Source organism: Miniopterus natalensis, chromosome 2 (genome assembly GCF_054644295.1).
Source record: "Miniopterus natalensis isolate mMinNat1 chromosome 2, mMinNat1.hap1, whole genome shotgun sequence".
Taxonomy (NCBI): Eukaryota; Metazoa; Chordata; class Mammalia; order Chiroptera; family Miniopteridae; genus Miniopterus; species Miniopterus natalensis.
This window is the reverse complement of record NC_142082.1, coordinates 158,930,954-158,941,932: the sequence shown is the minus strand read 5'-3', so window position 1 is coordinate 158,941,932 and position 10,979 is coordinate 158,930,954. Positions and strand designations below refer to the sequence as shown.

Genomic DNA, 10,979 nt, shown 5'->3' with positions numbered 1-10,979 from the left:
GAGCAGATTTAGTTTTAAATGTGCATCTTAAATTTTATTAACTTCAGTTTCATAACAGAAACTACTTTTTAAAAGTTTCATTCTCTAAGATGGCTGTGGAAAATCAGTGCTTGTGTGCTAACGTAGGACACTGTGAGTGGCATAAACTTTGGTCTAAGGCCTCCTGAATCTGGAAAAGTGTTCCTTTGACAATATCTTCACTACAAGCAGCCTTTAAGGACTAGTGTTTTTCTAATATCACACTTTCATTCTTTGGCTAAGACACTTGTTTTTAAGAGAGAGTAACCTGATTTGAATTGCTAAAAGAAAAATCCCAACAATCTTTGCTACATGACTTTTAATAACCTGATTCAGTTTGTCAGTCCTCTGAACAAAATAAGCAAATATATGACATGAATAATAAAGCAGGGAATGGACTGAAAGTCTGTGATGGCACACTGGTAAGCAATCTATTTTCAAAGAGTCATGTCTGGAATGAACAGGAGGAGTTAAAGAACAATTTCTAAATAAAAGAAGACCACATAGGCTTCTTTTAGTTGAAAGTAATACATTTGAATAAAAGACTTAAATATTCACATAAGCACGATGAGAGTTTCAGTCTCTAAATAACCCCAATATCAAAGCAGAAACTCAATGGAATGAAATAGATTTTTATAACAGGAAATTTTTAGAATCATTTGGAAAAGAAGATGTGGGAAATATACTCTTGTTGTACATAAGTTAAAAGAGAAATTGCTGTTTTAACATAGAAATGAAGCTGGCTGTAGCCCCAGCTGGGTGGCTCAGTTGGTTGGAGGTTCGTCCTGTACATCAAAATGTTGCGGGTTCAATTCCTGGTCATTGCACATACCTAGGTTGTGGGTTTGATCCCAGCGAGGCAACCAATCGATCAATGTTTCTCTCTCACATTGATGTTTCTTTCTCTCGAAATATCCATAGAAACATATCCTCCAGTGAGGATTTTTAAAAAAATTAAATAATAAAGTTGGCTCTAATATCCAGTTCTTAGGGTTGTTACAAATGTCCATCTAAGGAAATCCTCAAGTGCCATTGATGGCTCAGAAGTACCATCAGTGAACTTTTATTTTTTATCTTGAGTAAAAAAAACACATAACACACATTTTTTAGGTTCTGAAAGACAAGAAAAGGTTACCTGCAGTACCTCTATTGATTTTAAAAACAAGTTATAGTGTGTTCTCCAACTCTGGGAAACATGATATAATAAGGCATTACAGTTTTGTTTTCAATACATCATTATCCAAAACTTTGGAAATTTGGTCCATTTCTTGGCACTCTTCCTTCCCTGTAACGTTTGCCTCCATCAGCACAGCTCCTGAAGTGGCATTTTCACTGGGCAGACGATACTTCCTCAAAATAATTAAGATCAAAAGGGCTGGGATAAAGCTCAATCCTCTTAGTGCTGCTGGCAATCCAAGGTAGAGGTATCTATCAAAAAAAAGTCAAAACATATTAAATCTCACATAGACAGTATGGTGAATACAAACTAGTTTTGCATATCTTTATTAATATTTTATTCCCAGAAGAACACTATCGGCTAATTGTTTTGTATGTTGATCATACCTATGCAACTTCGCTGAACTCGCTTATAATTTGTTAAAATGGTTTTCTTTAGAATTTTCCATCCAGGAAATCCAACTTTTTCTTCTTTTCTAATCTTTTGTTACTATTTTTATTTTTTGATATCAAAGACATTCTAACTTTAATACTGAGAGTGAATGCACTTTTATTCCAGTATTTAATAAAAATGCTCCCAAAGAATCACCATTAATTACCGTCAGTTCATTGAAGATTTGTAAAACTTGCCTTAAAAGCATCTGGATTTGATGCTTTTATAGATGGGAATTTTGACTGATTCAGTTTAAATTGCTATAAAATATTCATGTTTTTATATATTTATAGTAAAATTTTGATAAAATACATTGGTTTAGAAAATTCTCATTTAAGATGTTTCCAACTTGTTATATCTAAAACCCATAAGTAACTGTACATATATTCCCTTTTTAATTTTTAATCCTCACTGGAGGATATTTTTTATTGATTTGGGGGGGGGAACATTGATTGGTTGCTGCCTGTACGCGCCCTGACCAGGAATCAAACTCACAACCCAGGTATGTGCCTTGACCAGGAATCGAACCTGTAACCCTTTGTTGCACGGGACAATACTACAACCAACTGAACCGCCTGGCCAGGGCCCTTTTTCATTCTTAATAGTATTTATTCATGTTACCTCTCTTTTTTTGTTTTTCCAGATAATTGCCGTTATTATATTTTAAACTTTTCAAAAATACAGCTCTTACTTTGTTGGTTTCATCTGTGATGTGGTCTATTAATTTCTGGTTTTTATTTTCATCTTTCTACTTCTAAAATTTTCTTTTATTATGAAACATTCAAGAATACAGGAAAAAATTAAGCCTGTCTGTACTCACCACCCACGTTTTTTAAACGAATAAATTTCTCTACTTTTATTTCAGACCAATTTAACAGAAAATACTAATACATTTAAGTCCTGTGTACCCCTATAATCCTATTGCCTTCTAACCCATCCCAGGTATAACATTATGTTGATTTTATGGATTTTATTCCTAGTTTATTTTTTTAGTTTTACAAAGTATATATGTATACATTCATGATATATATAATTATTTTATGTGTTTTTACATTTAAAATAATTGGCATAATACTGCCCTATTGGGAGAACTTAATACAAATTTAAACCAAATTCAGGTATCCAAATGAGAAAGAACATGAAATAGAAAGAGAAAAATGGAAGAGTTTTGTTCAAAAACAGATTAATATCATGTGCTTTGTTCAAAATCAGATCCATATTTTTAAAAATAAGCTTTTAAGAGACATGAAGAATATTGTGTCAGTGAAATTTAATGACAGAGAACAAGTATCATTTTGGAGATCAGAGCTAGATGGGGAAAGGAAGTAAGGATTTAAGCTAGTAAGAGCCTAAAACGATGTAGGATGAAATGGGATACTTTAGAGCAGTGTTTTTCAACTGGTGTGCCACAAGAATTTTTAAAACATGCAGTACCTGACTATTTAGTTAGGGGCACTGACCTCTTTTCCCTTAGACTGTCAAATTAAAAATGACAATAGCCAACACAACAGCTGTCCAGTGTAAATGAATCAAAATTATCTTTTCTTTTTGTCAGATTGGCAAAAACTGTACTTTTTGGTGCGCCGCAGAATTTTAGTAATTAGTTTATGTGCCACGGGATGAAAAAGGTTGAAAATCACTGCTTTAGAGAATAATATAATTTAGATAAGTAGCTGATGTACACTCCTTACCTTCAATAATGTATTGACTGCAACCAATTTAACAAACAACATTTTGAAAGGCTAGGTTAAGGAAATCATCCATGTTTAGATTTATAAAGTACTTTGAAAATATTAAGGAAATGAAATTCTAGCACATTAATAAAAAAATGGGGATATAGTATCAATATCTATTCTGGAAACAAAGCAAAAAGTAGACAAGTCACTTGACAGAAAATACATGACAAAGAAAATACTTAACAAAGACATGACTGGTGCCGTTTTATGCAGTTTATGCTAAGAAAACAATTCTTTAAAAAAGTATTATCTTTACCTGAAGTGGGTGGAATCATATATCCTGCATGCTCCTGACTCACCACATTTAAAAGTTGCCCAATGTAAACAGGTGGAGTCCATTAAAGCTCCAAAATATATAGGTGCAGGGATTCCAGCTACAACAAAAGGGAGAAAGAAAAATGCATCAGCCAGGTAAGAATTTAAGACACACTGTTTTGTTTGGAAGCATTTTAATTTCCTCTATTTGTAGAACCAACAAAATTAACCAAATCTAAATTTAAAACTTTAAATTTTATTTTGGGAAATAAGAAGTTACTTTTACCCTTAAAGTTTCTAGATTATAAAGAATAAGTAATCTTATGGGCAAATGCAACATAAAACTCACTGATAGAGAAAAACATTGAATTAATGATTTTTTTTTTTCTGCAATGTTTTGGGCCAATCATTTGTACATTTTATTTTAACATAGAATTTCCTGTTCATTTGATTTTCAAATCCAGTAGATGAAAAGTAGAATTAAGTTAAGGTCAGATAGGACTTCTTTAAGTAAAAGAAGGAAGTTCTCTATTTCCTCTTGCACTTCATTCTCATACTAGTTACAAAATGCTGTTTAAGGCAGAAGGGATAGTTGCTACAGGGTTACTCTGAGAGACTGATTTCGTTTGCTTAGTACTGAATCACCGTCTGAGGGAATGGTAGAAAAAATAACCATTTTTTACCAAATACTCTTGTGGAAAATGCATGTACTCCCACACCAAGAGACTTCTCTTCAGGCTTGATACACCTACAAGATAAACGAATTCATGAATAAAATAAAATAAAGAGATTTAAAACTACCATATACAATGGAGTATTACTGGACAATAAAAATGACTGAAATGCTGCCATTTGCAACAACCTGGATAGACCTAGAGGGAATTATGTTAAGTGAAATAAGCCAGACAGAAAAAGACAAGTACTGTATGTTTTTCACTTATATGTAGAATCTAAAAAAAAAGGTACAAATGAATAAACAAATCGAAACAAAAACAGACCCACGGATACAGAGAACAAGCCGATGGGGGAGGGGGGGTTAAATGTTTTAAAAACAAAGAAATTTTTGAAATAACGCAATTTTTGGAAAATAAATAAATAAAAACAACTGTAATTTCTTTTTTCTTAATTTTTTATTTATTGATTTTAGAGAGAGAAAAACATTAATTTGTTGTCCCACTTATGTAGGCATTCATTGGTTGATTCTTGTATGTGCCCTGATTGGGGATCAAACCCACAACCTTGGCGTATCGGGACAATGCTCTAACCAACTGAGCTACATGGCCAGGGCCTACTATCATAATTTCTTAAAAAGACTATTTGTGTGCTAGTAGCACAGTGAGCATTAGAAAATGTCCTTGCATGCTCAGGTCTTGGTTATTCAAGGCCTGATTAAAAAGTTTGTAGCCTACATAGGAACTCACTTTTGGTTCTTGGCATTTTACCCAATACTTTTTCTTCATTCATTTCTATCAGAAAGCTATCAAAGAAGAAAATATTTCACATCAATCTATTTCTAGATTGATATGAAGTAGTAGTTCTTTGAAGTAGTAGTTCTTGAGTCTAATAATTCAACCTTTAGTCTAAAGCAAGAACACTGCAACCCTAGCTGTTTTTAAATTATTTGTATTAGCAAAATACAGAAAAGCCAAGAATCTATACAAGAAAATGTAAAGAGGAAAGAAAGAGAGAATAAGAATTTTCAAAAGGCAGTGATGAAAAAACCCCAAAGCAAACATATTTTAAGCGATTTGGTATCATTTCAAAAGGCACACTGATTTCTTGATTCTCTCCAAAAATTTTCCCACCTTTTCACTGTTGCCTGAAATGCCTGCAAGTAGAAATGGAGACTGTAATTCCCCAGTGGCACTTTCTGTGCCTCACTCACTTCCGCAGCAGCCCTGCTACCTGCTCAAAGAATTCACAGGGAGAGTTCCTCATACTCTGTTTCCGTCCCTGATTAAATCAAAGCTAAGATAATAATAGCAGCTTTCTTCACAAAAGGATGCAATACATTTTTTAGTAAAAACATCATCTTATTGGTATTTTCTTGGTACAAATATTTAAACCTTAAAATATAAATGTGCCTCTTTTTGTGTTAAACAATGAGAATTTCACTAAATTAACTCTAGGAAATAAGGAAGAAATAAAACAAAGGGAAAAGTCAACAGATGTAGAACATGTGTGGAGCTACCTTTAAATTTTCGTTAAAATTCAGTAATGCTCAATGCAAATCTCTTAATGAATGACATACTAGAGCACTGAATTCTTAGACCATGGGCTCCGACTCGCTTTCTTAAAAAGTTACCGTAATAAATGACCAGAAAGGAATCTAAATAAAGAAAATATTAGTGTACCTCAGGAGAACCATATATCCAGGTATGGCAGATAGAGAATAAATGAAACTGCTGATTGATGACAAGATTAAAAAGTACTGGAGCATCATGGAACAGTCGTGTCCTTTGTCACACAACCCAAGAACTGCAGATGAATTTCCTAAGGTTTGAATGCAGCTACAGTTTTGGAACACCTGTTAAAAACAATATATTATTCTATTTAAGGAAGAAAAATCTTAAACACAAATCTGAAATATTTTTCACATCTTCAATTGGATCAAGATGGAGAATTAATTCCCTTTATTCTCATCTCCTTTAAAATGTCTCTCAGAATCAGAACAAAAAAATGAAACACAGAAGGGCGGTTTCAGAAAAATGATATTTCTGAAATATTTGTAGTAGCTCACTTATCCTGAAGTCATCCTTTTTAAAAATACATACTGTTTCGCCACGATACTAAGTATGACAAACAAAATTTGTTTCAGAATGCTCAGTTGAAATATCTCGATACTTAAAATAAATAAACCTTTGTTTAAAAAAAACACAGTTTGTTGCAAAAACAGAGTAAAATTAATTCTTTTTGGAATTCTAATGTTTCCAAGTTTTAATAAGAATTAAAATTTCTATTTTACTTTTATCACCAGCCAACATTTTTAGGCAAGAAAACATGCCAAATTTCCATCCTACAAAGCTGTCAGAAGGTGAAAAACACAGAAAACATGTACATACATATGCACAGAAAAAAGTCTGTAGCAAAACGATTAGCTGGATATTTAAGATCAAAACTGTCAACTTTATCTCAATCATAGTATTTCAGCCCAGAGTATCTTTTTAAAATATATCTTTATTCATTTCAGAGAAAGGAAGGGAGAGGGAAAGAGAGAGAGAAACATCAATGACGAGAGAGTCATTGCTCAGCTGCCTCCTGCACGCCCCTGACTGGGGATGGAGCCCGCAACCCGGGCATGTGCCCTGACCACGAATCGAACCTCGATCTCCTGGATCCTAGGTCGATGCTTAACCACTGAGCCATGCCCAGCTGGGCAGTCAAGAGTATTTTTTAAACAAATTATCTGAGTAATAATGTCGACTGCTATAAAATTAATGATTAATGCTCAGACACTATAAAGGTTTAAAATAAGATCTAGGAAATAAAAGGTAAATCAAGTGAGCATGTGAAAAAAATGTTTATTTTTTCCACAAAAAAAATAATTTGGTTTTGAAGAAAGACTTTAATTGTACCAAATGTGGGCCCAGTTCACAGTTGGCAAGTGCCAATGCAGTTCATAAATCAAAATTCCAGTAAATAAAAAAAAATTTGACCAATAGGTTATGTTACCATGTTTAGTCCTGTTCCAACGAATGTCTCACAACCAGCAAGACAAGCTGACATATATGACAAACCATTGCTACCACACACGGGGTCCCATGTTTTAGTTGGACAGTTGCAATTCATGTTGCAGTCATCAAGGATGGTATTTCCAACATGTAAATCTTGTGACATTCTGAAATGATTTAAAATAATACCATGAATACTGAAAGACTGTTAGAGCATTTTCTCTCTTTTTTTATCCCAGTCCACAGTTAAATTTTTTTCCTCCCCAAAATAAAAACAGAAATCTTCTAATCATCAATGTGTGGCCTAGGTACTATAGATATGACATAAAAGATACCTGCTTCCATGACCACACAGCCACTTTTTCAATGATTTATTTCAGATTAAAAAACAACCAATCAATAAGCATTATTTGAGTGCCTACCATATGGGAGGTGTTTTTCCAGGTATTATTAGAACTTGAAAATAAAGTTGACCTAATCCCTGTGGTTGATCCATATATTGGAAAGTAAGGAGAGTGATCATATCCTATAAATGCAATCTCAAGAGCTCACTTTAAATCTGTAAGTCCAACGCATAATATAGGTAATACATTTAGCTCTAGAAACATAAGTACATGTGTAAACAAATATATTCTTCTAGTATAAAAATGTATCAGGAACAACCAATGTTGCCATCTTGATAACCACCCACCCAGGAAGCCTGACCAGGGAACTTGGGCAGCCATCAGGCCCATGCTACAGCCTCGCTGAGGCAGGAGCCAAGCCAGCAGCCCTGCTCTAGTGTTATGTATAGCTTCTGACTCCGCATAACCAATAGCCCTGGGCAGCCTCAGAGCCTAGCCTACAATACTGCCAGACTGTGGAGCCAAGTCTACAGCACTGCCCAGCAGCAGAGCTCAGCCTCTAGCCCTGCCCAACGGCTGAACACAATCTGCAGCCTTGCTCAGTCATGGAATCCAGGCAGCGACCCCGCCTAATCATAGAGCATATCCTACAGCCTCTCTCAATGAGAGAATGTGGACAGTGACCTTGCTCAATCAGGGAGCACTGTTTCTAGCACACCCAACCTTCCTATAGACCCAGAGAACCCTCAAAATACAAATATAAAAGTATTCAACAATGAGACACAACTATGCAAATGAAATACATGAACTTATATATGAATTAATGCATCATGTATTAGGATTAGGATTTGGTTATGCTAAATTTAAGCCTATTGCGAAAACATATAAAAGCGTTTGAGACTGTATGCTCAACTCTTAGTTTTACCCATTTATGAGAGTATAAAAGATATTGATAACATATCCCAATGCAACCTAAAACTATAAATCTATAAGTAGTTTCTTTTGATATTCACTTTGATATCTACTAGGATACCACAAAGACACACACACGTGCAATCATAAACTTACCAACACTGTGATATGTTCCCAACCTATTTCATAAACCTGGAGCCTGAATGCATTAGGTTATAACTGACAGATGGAGGAAAGATGAAAGACCATGGATTACTGGCATTAGGTCATGGATAATCATTGGAGAAAATATGTTATTAATTATTCAAGGTATATAACATTCTCTAATAAAAAACATACCCTTTATAAGAGGTGGTTACTCCAGCAACTGAAGAATTATCACAAGTCATGAAAAAGTATGAAAAGTAGAGAATAAAGTCAATGAAAGATAACCAAAATGCTATGTGGGCAGCTTGTTTGACAGTAATCTTGAACTTTTTCATCATTAAACCACCAAATATATATCCAATGCATATTGGAGGTAAGTTGTAAATACCTATAAATGCAAGAAAAATGTTATTTACAATGTGACTTAGCAAAAGAACAAATATATTACTTTTATCTAGCATGTCTTGCATAAGAAACTATTTAGGACAATTCACAGTAAAGATGGCTGATTGAATTTTATCCCTACTTTGTTACATATTATATGAGATTTTTAAATTTCCCTCACTGTCAAAGTCTATTTTGAAGGCTGTTATTATCACTCATTTAAGTGATTGCAGGAGGCTGTAATTTTTTTGTAGGATTCGGGTAGGAGTAACAAGTTGAAGTCCACTTGTAAATTACTGCATCCCATTTTGGGGGTGTTATTATATACATATGATTTGTATGATTTTGCTGTTGTTTATTTCCACTTTGGTTAAGAATTTGACTCAGTTTAAGGTACTTTAAAAGATTACTGCTGAGCCTGTGACTGTCAAGTATATTTCCATTTCATGTCTTGCCACTGCCCAGTACTCTCCTTACCCTACTCCTCCCCACACTAAAGGAAAAAAGAAGAAAAAGGAAGAGACAGCCTTAGGGTGCATTCTTACATGCCAGGCAGGGTCTGCTCCCTGAATCACATCCTTGGAAGAGATTGTTCAAAATCTCTTTCCAGAGTCCCGCACCAGAGAGTCTGATTTAGTCTGTCTGAGGTGGGCACCAGGTATCTGAACTTTTAACAAACACTCCAGGTGATGTGGATGCAGATAATCTAGGAAATTTTCTTTCAAAACTGTAAAAAGATCCCTAGAGAAACCTAAAGTGGGAGGTGTTGTTGGGGCGTGGGGGGGGGGGGCAGTGTGGTCACAAGAAAATCTGAATATATGGGCTGCAGAGACACCTGAAACCACCAGGGGGACCATGGAATTCATGACTGGGATCCAAGAATAAAATCTGAGTAAATTACTGACTCCTCATGAATTAACTGTCTTCTGGATTGCCCACCTGAAAATTGTATGTGATTTGTGCATTCCTCAAGATTTTCACAAATATTTTGAATTTGTATTCTGACTTGAGAGAGAGGGAGCAGAAAAGAGAAGAAAGCCAAGATTTGTTGATCTCACCTACCATTTGTTGATTTCACTGGAGAGCAGAAGGGAGAAATGTACCAGAGACAGAAATATCCTAACAGATTTTAATTGAGGGGTTTCCTACACCCATCGTCACTCTGTTTACCATTTCATTGGGGGGGAGGGGACAGTGGGCTAGTAATGCAGAGGACAAGCGTACCAATTAGGAAGATTGCATCTGAGGTTGATTTTCCATATTGCTGTTCCACATATTTAGGCATGAAGAACATCATATTAATAAATGCATTGAACTGTATCACACTTATTAGCATAAAAATCATGTAAATTGGGTTGCAAAAAAGGCTTTTCATGAATGGTAAAAAATCTGAAATGAAAGAAAGACAGTGTCAAAGTAACTCGACTCTGCATTTTATGATTGACTTTTTCCTGAAATGTCAACTTCCCCTCTACAATACGTCTTCCTGTCTTATTATGCACATGTCAATCATTCTTTTTAGCCCTTAAAAGCTGAAGCGTGTCATTGTTTTGTCAGCTCCTGCAAGTCAGTGGCGCAGCTGACTAGGTAGGTATCATAACACAATAGTTTTACCTTCACCAAGTTACCATTGTGTCTTAAGGAAAAACTACAATGTGACCAAAACAGTGCTTGTGTCCAGAGCATTTCTTTCGTCCTTTTACTTCTCCTTCTGTTAAGATCCTCTCTTCTGAAGAGATCATCTAGAATGAAAGATGTTCGTTCTGTTCTCTAAAGTCTGGAATAAAGTCAATTTGATAAAGAAGTTCACACTCCAATACTGATATTATCACTCCTGAATGCTGAAAACAAATATGTATTTGGGAATCCATGGGATATACATCTTCTCAAGTACCAGGTATTT

At 34.8% G+C, this 10,979-nt stretch overlaps 1 protein-coding gene across 3 annotated transcripts in view; it reads right to left on the bottom strand.

The window, feature by feature from the left end:
* Positions 1–320: 320 nt before the first annotated feature.
* SLCO1A2 (solute carrier organic anion transporter family member 1A2) overlaps positions 321–10,979 on the bottom strand; it is a 77,850-nt gene continuing 67,191 nt past the window's right edge. For all 3 annotated transcript variants that reach the window (XM_016197409.2, XM_087814771.1, XM_016197410.2), the window contains 7 exons: positions 10,301–10,465; positions 8,885–9,080; positions 7,291–7,456; positions 5,973–6,145; positions 4,302–4,366; positions 3,620–3,737; positions 321–1,446 (listed from right to left, as the gene is read on the bottom strand). In XM_016197409.2, coding sequence (XP_016052895.2) covers positions 1,230–1,446; positions 3,620–3,737; positions 4,302–4,366; positions 5,973–6,145; positions 7,291–7,456; positions 8,885–9,080; positions 10,301–10,465 — 1,100 coding nt within the window. In that variant the 3' untranslated portion in view covers positions 321–1,229. The remainder of the gene's footprint in view (positions 1,447–3,619; positions 3,738–4,301; positions 4,367–5,972; positions 6,146–7,290; positions 7,457–8,884; positions 9,081–10,300; positions 10,466–10,979) is intronic.